Below are 12525 nucleotides of genomic sequence, written 5' to 3' on the forward strand. Positions count from 1 at the left end.
AACAAAGGGCAGTTTACTGTCCTTCAGGCTTTAGGGGGGTCGGACTGTCTGGTGGGAGTAGAAGATGCCGTTTGGTCAATGGGAGGAGCTTACAGTGAAAAAAAAATAAAAAAACACAGCACGCCATCAAAAGCGCACAAACGCACCGCAACACACAATGAAGTCCAAAGAAAGAAGGAAGTGACCTCAAAGGACGAACACAGATGGAATACCGCGCGTCAATTGCATGAAAACGCACCTAGAAATTTATCAGATGTACATGGAAAAAATAGACGCAGTGGATGCCCTTTTTGTGGTGTGAATGGGCCCCTATATTATTATATTTATATTTTATTATTAGATTAGATTCTTTTATTATTAATTTATATTTTTTATATTATTTTATTATTAGATTTATATTTTATTATTATATTATTAGATTTATATTTTATTATTAGATTTTATTAGATTTATATTTTTTATATTTTATTATTAGATTTATTATGTTATTTTATTATTAATTTATATATTTTTAGATTATCTTATTATTAGATTTATATTTTATTATTATATTATTTTATTATATTATTTTATTAGATTATTATTAGATTATTTTATAATTATAAATACATTATTTTATTATTAGATGTATATTTTATTATTAGATTATTTTATAATTATATTATAAATACATTTTATTATTAGATTTATATTTTATTAGTAGATTATTTTATAATTATATTTTAAATTCTTGTATTTATATTTTATTATTAGATTTACATTTTATTGTTAGATTATTTTATTATTAGATATTATTTTATTTTTTATATTTTATTATTAGATATTATTTTTTTTATATTTTATTATTCGATTATTTGATAATTATATTATAAATATAACATTATAATAAATTATAAATAAAATAATGTATTTATAATATAATTATAAAAAAAATCTAATAAAATAATCTAATAATAAAATATATTAATAAAATATAAATACAATAATGTATTATTATTATATTATTTTAATTATATTATTTTATTTTATTATTATAGTCATATACAGTAGTCACATGATCGCACATCACATAAGATACAATGTATCTCCTCTACATTACACATCAGACACGCCCCCTCCATGTGCCGCCACACAGCGCCCCCTACCGCCCCTCCCCTGATCTGCACCGGCGGCAAACGAGGGCGTCTCCCCTACCGAGCTTTCCCATTGGAGAGAAACTCCCCAGGATCCCCTGTGATTGGCTGGACACGTCCCAGCCCTCGGTTCTCCCGCATACAGACCCCTCCCCCCCCCCACATTCCTCTCCGGGCGGTCCGGATATCTTATATAAAAGTCAGATAAAAATATACAAAGATAAATCCGGGGGGGGGCAAAGACAACACAGGACATTCATTACATAACTCCCCCATCTGTACAATGGTTCAGTCCGAGAAAGGAGCTCTGTGATTGGTCGGCTGCTGACATTCCCTTATCGGATACATTGTATGCAGGGAAGGAGAACAGAGAGATCCGACCAATCCCCAGCCTGTCCTCTGTATGACCGCCCCTCCCCCTGCCGGCCCCTCCCATCATATATCAATTATCATCTACTACTCCCCGCCCCCTCCCCTCATCCAACCAATAAGGAGCGGTGTTACATGCCAGGCTCCTCCCCCTACAGTGCCCAGAGAAGGTGAGAAGACCCGGACACATCCTGGAATCATGCTGCATGTGAGGAGGCTGGTGACCCGCTCCTGTGCGGGGTGAGTACCCCCCCTCCCCCCCTTCTATAGATTGACCCCCCCCATCACAAATCCCCCCCTTCTATAGACTGACACCCCCCAATCAGTGATCCCCCCCCTCTATAGACTGACACCCCCCCCCCATCACAAATCCCCCCCTCCTATAGACTGACACCCCCTTCCCCCTCCTATAGACTGACACCCCCCAATCACTGATCCCTCCCCCTCTCTATAGACTGACACCCCCCCCCCCTCTATGGACTGACACCCCCCAATCAGTGATCCCCCCTCTCTATAGACTGACACCCCCCCCCCCTCTATAGAATGACACCCCCCAATCAGTGATCCCCCCTCTCTATAGACTGACACCCCCCCCTCTATAGACTGACACCCCCCAATCAGTGATCCCCCCTCTCTATAGACTGACACCCCCCAATCAGTGATCCCCCTCTCTATAGACTGACACCCCCCCCCCTCTATAGACTGACACCCCCCAATAAGTGATCCCCCCTCTCTATAGACTGACACCCCCTCCCCCCTTCTATAGACTGACACCCCCCCATCACCAACCCCCCCCCCCCTTCTATAGACTGATCCCCCTTCCCAGGCTGACATGTGTGATGTGCTCCTAAATGACAGCCACACCACGCTGTGCCCATATACTGCCCTCCTCCACTGTGCCCATATACTGCCCTCCTATACTGTGCCCATATACTGCCCTCCTATACTGTGCCCATATACTGCCCTCCTATACTGTGCCCATATACTGCCCTCCTATACTGTGCCCATATACTGCCCTCCTATACTGTGCCCATATACTGCCCTCCTATACTGTGCCCATATACTGCCCTCCTATACTGTGCCCATATACTGCCCTCCTATACTGTGCCCATATACTGCCCTCCTATACTGTGCCCATATACTGCTTTCCTCCGCTGTGCCCATATACTGCCCTCCTATGCTGTGCCCATATACTGCCCTCCTATACTGTGCCCATATACTGCCCTCCTATACTGTGCCCATATACTGCCCTCCTATACTGTGCCCATATACTGCCCTCCTATACTGTGCCCATATACTGCCCTCCTATACTGTGCCCATATACTGCCCTCCTATACTGTGCCCATATACTGCCCTCCTATACTGTGCCCATATACTGCCCTCCTATACTGTGCCCATATACTGCCCTCCTATACTGTGCCCATATACTGCTTTCCTCCGCTGTGCCCATATACTGCCCTCCTATGCTGTGCCCATATACTGCCCTCCTATACTGTGCCCATATACTGCCCTCCTATACTGTGCCCATATACTGCCCTCCTATACTGTGCCCATATACTGCCCTCCTATACTGTGCCCATATACTGCTTTCCTCCACTGTGCCTATATACTGCCCTCCTATGCTGTGCCCATATACTTGCCCTCCTCCGCTGTGCCCATATACTGCGCTTTCTCCACTCTGCAAAATATACCACCCTCCTATACTGTTCCCATATACGCCCTTCCATGCTGTGCCTATATTCTGCCCTCTTCTGCTGTGCCCATACACTGCCCTCCTCTGCTGTGCCCATATACGGCCCTTTCTCCACTGTGCCAATATACCACCCTCCTATACTGTGCCCATATACTGCTTTCCTCCGCTGTGCCCATATACTGCCCTCCCCCACTGTGCCCATATACGGCCCTTTCTCCACTGTGCCAATCAACCACCCTCCTATACTGTGCCCATATACTGCCCTCCTATACTGTGCCCATATACTGCCCCCCTAATACTGTGCCTATATACTGCTTTCCTCCGCTGTGCCCATATACGGCCCTCCTCCGCTGTGCCCATATACTGCCCTCCCCCGCTGTGCCCATATACCACCCTTTCTCCACTCTGCCAATATACCACCCTCCTATACTGTGCCCATATACTGCTTTCCTCCGCTGTGCCCATATTCGGCCCTCCTCCGCTGTGCCCATACACTGCCCTCCCCCGCTGTGCCCATATACCACCCTTTCTCCACTCTGCCAATATACCACCCTCCTATACTGTGCCCATATACTGCTTTCCTCCGCTGTGCCCATATACTGCCCTCCTCCGCTGTGCCCATATACTGCCCTTTCTCCACTCTGCCAATATACCACCCTCCTATACTGTGCCCATATACTGCTTTCCTCCGCTGTGCCCATATACTGCCCTCCCCCACTGTGCCCATATACGGCCCTTTCTCCACTGTGCCAATCAACCACCCTCCTATACTGTGCCCATATACTGCCCTCCTATACTGTGCCCATATACTGCCCTCCTAATACTGTGCCTATATACTGCTTTCCTCCGCTGTGCCCATATACGGCCCTCCTCCGCTGTCCCCATATACTGCCCTCCCCCGCTGTGCCCATATACGGCCCTCCTCCGCTGTGCCCATATACTGCCCTCCCCCGCTGTGCCCATATACGGCCCTCCTCCGCTGTGCCCATACACTGCCCTCCCCCGCTGTGCCCATATACCACCCTTTCTCCACTCTGCAAAATATACCGCCCTCCTGTACTGTTCCCATATAGGCCCTTCCATGCTGTGCCCATATACTGCCCTGGGGGAGGGGGTTGTACCTGGTGATCCTGTCCATACATTTCCTGTCCTAGAGTGACCCTGGTACAGGACTACAGAACACCCCTCCCCATCTCCATAACACAGGGGAGGTGTTCTGTAGTCCAAGGAGAGAATTGGGAACAATTTAATTCATATTCTCCATCAGAGGCAGAGAGCACAGGAAGTGGCCGGCTGACAAGATTTCTGGCAGGATCAGCAGGCACTTCTTATATGGAAAGGATACAGCAAAGAGCCAATAAGAGAAGTTCATTGTTCAGGTTCCCATCAGCCCACAGCGGGGGAGGGGGAGGACGTGGGGGTGGGGACAAGAGTCCCTTCATTCCATGGGGGGGGGGGGTTATCTTGTTCACCGAATACACAAATAAACATGGAATACAAAGGGCCCCCCGCGGGTTACACAAGGAGTGCGAAAAACTTGCTTTGCAGCTCCCTTTGTCTGATTGAAACCTCCCCCTGACCCCTCCCCAAAGGGGGCGGAGTCAGTCTTATACAATGTGATCACAGCTAAAAAGTCATCATGATAATTATGTGAAAAGGAGACGACGGCTCCACCTGCTGGCAGGATGAGAGATTACTTGTCTGATATTTACACCAACTAAACAAATATTTATTGTTTTATCCCGGAATCAGCGAATACGAAACAAACGCGTTTCCTTCCCACGGAGGCACGGGATTGGCTATTGGAGATCCGGGGGCTTCTCTATCATAATGAGGGGATGATGGGCGGAGTCAGCTGACATGTTATCTACTAAACGGTGACAGACAATAGAGAACTTCGGTGTGTTTGTTGTTTCTCCTGTTTTTCCTTATTAATGAGCCTTGGGAGGTTCAGTCCTCCAGGCACCAGCAGAGCAGCAGAACTGGTTCCCAGTCCCTCCCAGTGTGGGATCCTGCTGACGGCACAGAACCCGACCTGGTGTCACAGCTGGGAGGAGGAGCCCCGGGCTCCATCATCAACACATGACATGTCAATGAGTCTCACAGGTCTGTCTGGTGGGGCATCCGGGGGGGGGGGGACTCACTCTAAATAGAACACAGGGGTCATATCTACAGATTATTGGGTGCTCCTTATAGGCCGACTCCACCAGCTGCACACCAAAAAAACGAAATGCTCCCCATATAATAATTGAAAAAATGTGCATTTATTATTTTTGCATATATTACAACCAAGACGGCCTGGACTAAACTCATGGGTCCAAGACAGCCTGGACTAAACTCATGGGTCCAAGACAGCCTGGACTAAACTCATGGGTCCAAGACAGCCTGGACTAAACTCATGGGTCCAAGACGGCCTGGACTAAACTCATGGGTCCAAGACGGCCTGGACTAAACTCATGGGTCCAAGACAGCCTGGACTAAACTCATGGGTCCAAGACAGCCTGGACTAAACTCATGGGTCCAAGACGGCCTGGACTAAACTCATGGGTCCAAGACAGCCTGGACTAAACTCATGGGTCCAAGACAGCCTGGACTAAACTCATGGGTCCAAGACAGCCTGGACTAAACTCATGGGTCCAAGACAGCCTGGACTAAACTCATGGGTCCAAGACGGCCTGGACTAAACTCATGGGTCCAAGACGGCCTGGACTAAACTCATGGGTCCAAGACGGCCTGGACTAAACTCATGGGTCCAAGACGGCCTGGACTAAACTCATGGGTCCAAGACGGCCTGGACTAAACTCATGGGTCCAAGACGGCCTGGACTAAACTCATGGGTCCAAGACGGCCTGGACTAAACACATGGGTCCAAGACGGCCTGGACTAAACACATGGGTCCAAGACGGCCTGGACTAAACACATGGGTCCAAGACGGCCTGGACTAAACTCATGGGTCCAAGACGGCCTGGACTAAACTCATGGGTCCAAGACGGCCTGGACTAAACACATGGGTCCAAGAAGGCCTTGACCAGTGATGAAGAACCTCGGCACCCCAGATGTTTTCAAAACTACATTTCCCATGATGCTCATGCACTCCGCAGTGTAGTGGAGCATCATGGGAAATGTAGTTCGGAACCATCTGGGGGTGCCAAGGTTCTCCATCATTGGCCTGGACTAAACTCATGGGTCCAAGACGGCCTGGACTAAACTCATGGGACCAAGACGGCCTTGACCAGTGATGGCGAACCTCCGCACCCCTGATGTTTTCGAATTACATTTCCCATGATGCTCCACTGCACTGAGTGCCAGAGCATCATGGGAAATGTAGTTCGAAAACATCTGGGGTGCCGAGGTTCACCATCACTGGTTTAGGCCGTCTTGGTCCCATGAGTTTAGTCCAGACCAGTGATGGAGAACCTCGACACCCCAGATGTTTTCGAACTACATTTCCCATGATGCTCATGCACTCTGCAGTGTAGTGGAGCATCATGGGAAATGTGGTTCCAAGGCATCTGGGGTGCCAACGTTTGCCATCACTGGCCTAGACTAACAACTCATGGGTCCAAGACGGCCTGGACTAACAAGCCATGGGTCCAAGACGGGCTTGGACTAACAAGCCATGGGTCCAAGACGGCCTGGACTAACAAGCCATGGGTCCAAGACGGGCTTGGACTAGCCAACACTTGGGTCCAGTGCCGCGCGGCGCCTCGGCTTCTCATGGCGTGGCAGCATGGGCGGCTTTGTTTACACTGCGGGCCGGATAAAACACACAAGCAGGCCGGATGTGGCCCGCGGGCCGGGGTTTGGAGACCCCTGTCCTAGATCAATAAATCTCACCCTTTATTCCTTGTACCCCACAGACTACGATGGCACCACTGCGCCGCGGCCGAAGTCAAGAACGAGCCGATCCTGGAATTCAACCACGGCAGCCCCGAGAGAGCCGCTCTCCAGAAAGTAAGGACACCCCGCCTTGGACTGTTCTATGCATAGAATATAGAGACAAGGACCCTCATTTTCACTTAGGGGGTGTACCGACTTTTGTTGCCAGCGGGTTTAGAGATTAATGGCTGTGTGTTGAGTTATTTGTTATACAAGCTGTACACTCCTCCTCCCCCCCCATGTACACCCCTCCCCCCCTGTGTACACTCCCCCCCCCCCCCGTGTACACCCCTCCCCCCTGTGCACACTCACTACACAACATTGTAGATACAAAGTGTCATTTCTTCAGTGTTGTCACATGAAAAGATACAAGAAAAGTGACTGAGGGGTGTACTTACTTTTGTCAGATACTGTATGTGGACATTATAAAGTGACAAGGACCCTCTGACATACAGTGTCTAGAAAAAGTATTCACACCCCTTTAAATTTCCCAAATTTTGTCATTTTACAACCAAAAAAACGTAAATGTATAAGCAGTATATAGTGACAAGGACCCGCCCATATATATATCTCAGTATATATCCTACTGTATATAGAGAGATCATTTCCCATTGGACACCAAGGATAATCAGCCTGCGCTGTGTTCAGGGTCGATTTCGCTGTCCTGCCTCACACAAGCACATTTCGGGGGTTGGGAGGTATTACACCTGGGAAGAATGAAGCACATTTCGGGGGTGGGAGGTATTACACCGGGGAAGAATGAAGCACATTTCGGAGATGGGAGGTATTACACCTGGAAGAATGAAGCACATTTCGGGGGTGGGAGGTATTACACCTGGGAAGAATGAAGCACATTTCGGGGGGTGGGAGGTATGACACCTGGGAAGAATGAAGCACATTTCGGGGGTGGGAGGTATTACACCTGGGAAGAATGAAGCACATTTCGGGGGTGGGAGGTATTACACCTGGGAAGAATGAAGCACATTTCGGAGATGGGAGGTATTACACCTGGGAAGAATGAAGCACATTTCGGGGGTTGGGAGGTATGACACCGGGGAAGAATGAAGCACATTTCGGGGGGTGGGAGGTATGACACCTGGGAAGAATGAAGCACATTTCGGGGGTGGGAGGTATTACACCGGGGAAGAATGAAGCACATTTCGGGGGTGGGAGGTATTACACCGGGGAAGAATGAAGCACATTTCGGGGGATGGGAGGTATGACACCTGGAAGAATGAAGCACATTTCGGGGGTGGGAGGTATTACACCTGGGAAGAATGAAGCACATTTCGGGGGGTGGGAGGTATTACACCGGGGAAGAATGAAGCACATTTCGGAGATGGGAGGTATTACACCTGGAAGAATGAAGCACATTTCGGGGGTGGGAGGTATTACACCTGGGAAGAATGAAGCACATTTCGGGGGGTGGGAGGTATGACACCTGGGAAGAATGAAGCACATTTCGGGGGTTGGGAGGTATGACACCTGGGAAGAATGAAGCACATTTCGGGGGTGGGAGGTATTACACCTGGGAAGAATGAAGCACATTTCGGGGGATGGGAGGTATTACACCTGGGAAGAATGAAGCACATTTCGGGGGATGGGAGGTATTACACCTGGGAAGAATGAAGCACATTTCGGGGGTGGGAGGTATTACACCTGGGAAGAATGAAGCACATTTCGGGGGGTGGGAGGTATGACACCTGGGAAGAATGAAGCACATTTCGGGGGTTGGGAGGTATGACACCTGGGAAGAATGAAGCACATTTCGGGGGTTGGGAGGTATGACACCTGGGAAGAATGAAGCACATTTCGGGGGATGGGAGGTATGACACCTGGGAAGAATGAAGCACATTTCGGGGGTGGGAGGTATTACACCTGGGAAGAATGAAGCACATTTCGGGGGGTGGGAGGTATTACACCTGGGAAGAATGAAGCACATTTCGGAGATGGGAGGTATGACACCTGGGAAGAATGAAGCACATTTCGGGGGGTGGGAGGTATTACACCTGGGAAGAATGAAGCACATTTCGGGGGATGGGAGGTATGACACCTGGGAAGAATGAAGCACATTTCAGAGATGGGAGGTATGACACCTGGGAAGAATGAAGCACATTTCGGGGGTTGGGAGGTATTACACCTGGGAAGAATGAAGCGGACACAGCTGTGGGGTCACTCTGGTAATGATTAGCTCTGGTAATAACTTTCCAGGTTCATCAGATGATTCCGTCCAACAAATTCCCGGCCAGATCCTGTAAATGATTCACAGCCAATCCGCTGACTGTGCGTTCGCCGTCACTGAACCGGCCTGACCCCCCCCCTCCCCCCCCCCCCCATCTTCCGCGGTTCTCGTGATCTCTGTAAACTATAGCGACCCTTTTCTATTTCTACACTTTATCTAAAAATTGGCTTTATGGCCCAGCAAGGTGCTTCCATTAGCCAGGGATCAGTGGATGGGGGGGCATTAGCCAAGGATCAGTGGATTGGGGGGCATTAGCCAAGGATCAGTGGATTGGGGGGCATTAGCCAAGGATCAGTGGATTGGGGGGCATTAGCCAGGGATCATTGGATGGGGACATTGGTCAAGGGTCAATGGATGGGGCACTGGTCTGAGGTCAATAGATGGGGGCATTTATCAGGGATCAGAGGATGGGGGCATTTATCAGGGATCAGAGGATGGGGGCATTGGTCTGAGGTCAGTAGATGGGGGCATTGGTCTGAGGTCAGTAGATGGGGGCATTGGTCTGAGGTCAGTGGATGGGGCATTTATCAGGGGTCAGTGGATGGGGCATTCCTCAGGGATTAGAGGAGGGGGGGCATTCCTCAGGGATTAGAGGAGGGGGGGCATTCCTCAGGGATTAGAGGAGGGGGGGCATTCCTCAGGGATTAGAGGAGGGGGGGCATTCCTCAGGGATTAGAGGAGGGGGGGCATTCCTCAGGGATTAGAGGAAGGGGGCATTCCTCAGGGATTAGAGGAAGGGGGCATTGGTCTGAGGTCAGTGGATGGGGGGCATTTATTAGATGATGGGGGGCATTGGCCAGTGGATCAGAGAATGGGGGCATTGGCCAGTGGATCAGAGGATGGGGGCATTGGCCAGTGGATCAGAGGATGGGGGCATTGGCCAGTGGATCAGAGGATGGGGGCATTGGCCAGTGGATCAGAGGATGGGGGGCCATTGGCCAGTGGATCAGAGGATGGGGCCAGTGGATCAGAGGATGGGGGGGCATTGGCCAGTGGATCAGAGGATGGGGGGGCATTGGCCAGTGGATCAGAGGATGGGGGGGCATTGGCCAGTGGATCAGAGGATGGGGCCAGTGGATCAGAGGATGGGGGGCATTGGCCAGTGGATCAGAGGATGGGGGGGCATTGGCCAGTGGATCAGAGGATGAGGGCATTGGCCAGTGGATCAGAGGATGGGGGCATTGGCCAGTGGATCAGAGGATGGGGGGCATTTATCAGAGGATGGGGGCATTGGCCAGTGGATCAGAGGATGGGGGCATTGGCCAATGGATCAGATGATGGGCCAGTGGATCAGAGGATGAGGGCATTGGCCAGTGGATCAGAGGATGGGGGCATTGGCCAGTGGATCAGAGGATGGGGGGCATTTATCAGAGGATGGGGGCATTGGCCAGTGGATCAGAGGATGGGGGCATTGGCCAATGGATCAGATGATGGGGGCATTGGCCAGTGGATCAGAGGATGGGGGCATTGGCCAATGGATCAGATGATGGGGGCATTGGCCAGTGGATCAGAGGATGGGGGCATTGGCCAGTGGATCAGAGGATGGGGCCAGTGGATCAGAGGATGAGGGCATTGGCCAGTGGATCAGAGGATGGGGGCATTGGCCAGTGGATCAGAGGATGGGGGGCATTTATCAGAGGATGGGGGCATTGGCCAGTGGATCAGAGGATGGGGGCATTGGCCAGTGGATCAGAGGATGGGGGCATTGGCCAATGGATCAGAGGATGGGGGCATTGGTCTGAGGTCAGTAGATGGGGGCATTGGTCTGAGGTCAGTAGATGGGGGCATTGGTCTGAGGTCAGTGGATGGGGCATTTATCAGGGGTCAGTGGATGGGGCATTCCTCAGGGATTAGAGGAGGGGGGCATTCCTCAGGGATTAGAGGAGGGGGGGCATTCCTCAGGGATTAGAGGAGGGGGGGCATTCCTCAGGGATTAGAGGAGGGGGGGCATTCCTCAGGGATTAGAGGAAGGGGGCATTCCTCAGGGATTAGAGGAAGGGGGCATTGGTCTGAGGTCAGTGGATGGGGGGCATTTATTAGATGATGGGGGGCATTGGCCAGTGGATCAGAGGATGGGGGCATTGGCCAGTGGATCAGAGGATGGGGGCATTGGCCAGTGGATCAGAGGATGGGGGGCATTTATCAGAGGATGGGGGCATTGGCCAGTGGATCAGAGGATGGGGGCATTGGCCAGTGGATCAGAGGATGGGGGCATTGGCCAGTGGATCAGAGGATGGGGGCATTGGCCAGTGGATCAGAGGATGGGGGCATTGGCCAGTGGATCAGAGGATGGGGGGCCATTGGCCAGTGGATCAGAGGATGGGGCCAGTGGATCAGAGGATGGGGGGGCATTGGCCAGTGGATCAGAGGATGGGGGGGCATTGGCCAGTGGATCAGAGGATGGGGGGGCATTGGCCAGTGGATCAGAGGATGGGGCCAGTGGATCAGAGGATGGGGGGCATTGGCCAGTGGATCAGAGGATGGGGGGGCATTGGCCAGTGGATCAGAGGATGAGGGCATTGGCCAGTGGATCAGAGGATGGGGGCATTGGCCAGTGGATCAGAGGATGGGGGGCATTTATCAGAGGATGGGGGCATTGGCCAGTGGATCAGAGGATGGGGGCATTGGCCAATGGATCAGATGATGGGCCAGTGGATCAGAGGATGAGGGCATTGGCCAGTGGATCAGAGGATGGGGGCATTGGCCAGTGGATCAGAGGATGGGGGGCATTTATCAGAGGATGGGGGCATTGGCCAGTGGATCAGAGGATGGGGGCATTGGCCAATGGATCAGATGATGGGGGCATTGGCCAGTGGATCAGAGGATGGGGGCATTGGCCAATGGATCAGATGATGGGGGCATTGGCCAGTGGATCAGAGGATGGGGGCATTGGCCAGTGGATCAGAGGATGGGGCCAGTGGATCAGAGGATGAGGGCATTGGCCAGTGGATCAGAGGATGGGGGCATTGGCCAGTGGATCAGAGGATGGGGGGCATTTATCAGAGGATGGGGGCATTGGCCAGTGGATCAGAGGATGGGGGCATTGGCCAGTGGATCAGAGGATGGGGGCATTGGCCAATGGATCAGATGATGGGGGCATTGGCCAGTGGATCAGAGGATGGGGGCATTGGCCAGTGGATCAGAGGATGGGGGCATTGGCCAATGGATCAGATGATGGGGGCATTGGCCAGTGGATCAGAGGATGGGGG

General features: G+C 51.1%; 1 protein-coding gene across 1 annotated transcript in view; it reads left to right on the forward strand.

Moving 5' to 3' along the window:
• The first annotated feature begins 1633 nt into the window (after positions 1-1633).
• Positions 1634-12525, forward strand: part of ALDH4A1 (aldehyde dehydrogenase 4 family member A1) — a 34185-nt gene continuing 23293 nt past the window's right edge. The window contains 2 exon segments of the mRNA XM_040326768.1: positions 1634-1742; positions 7056-7149. Coding sequence (XP_040182702.1) covers positions 1702-1742; positions 7056-7149 — 135 coding nt within the window. The 5' untranslated portion in view covers positions 1634-1701.

The sequence above is a fragment of the Rana temporaria genome, chromosome 10 (genome assembly GCF_905171775.1).
Source record: "Rana temporaria chromosome 10, aRanTem1.1, whole genome shotgun sequence".
NCBI lineage: Eukaryota > Metazoa > Chordata > Amphibia > Anura > Ranidae > Rana > Rana temporaria.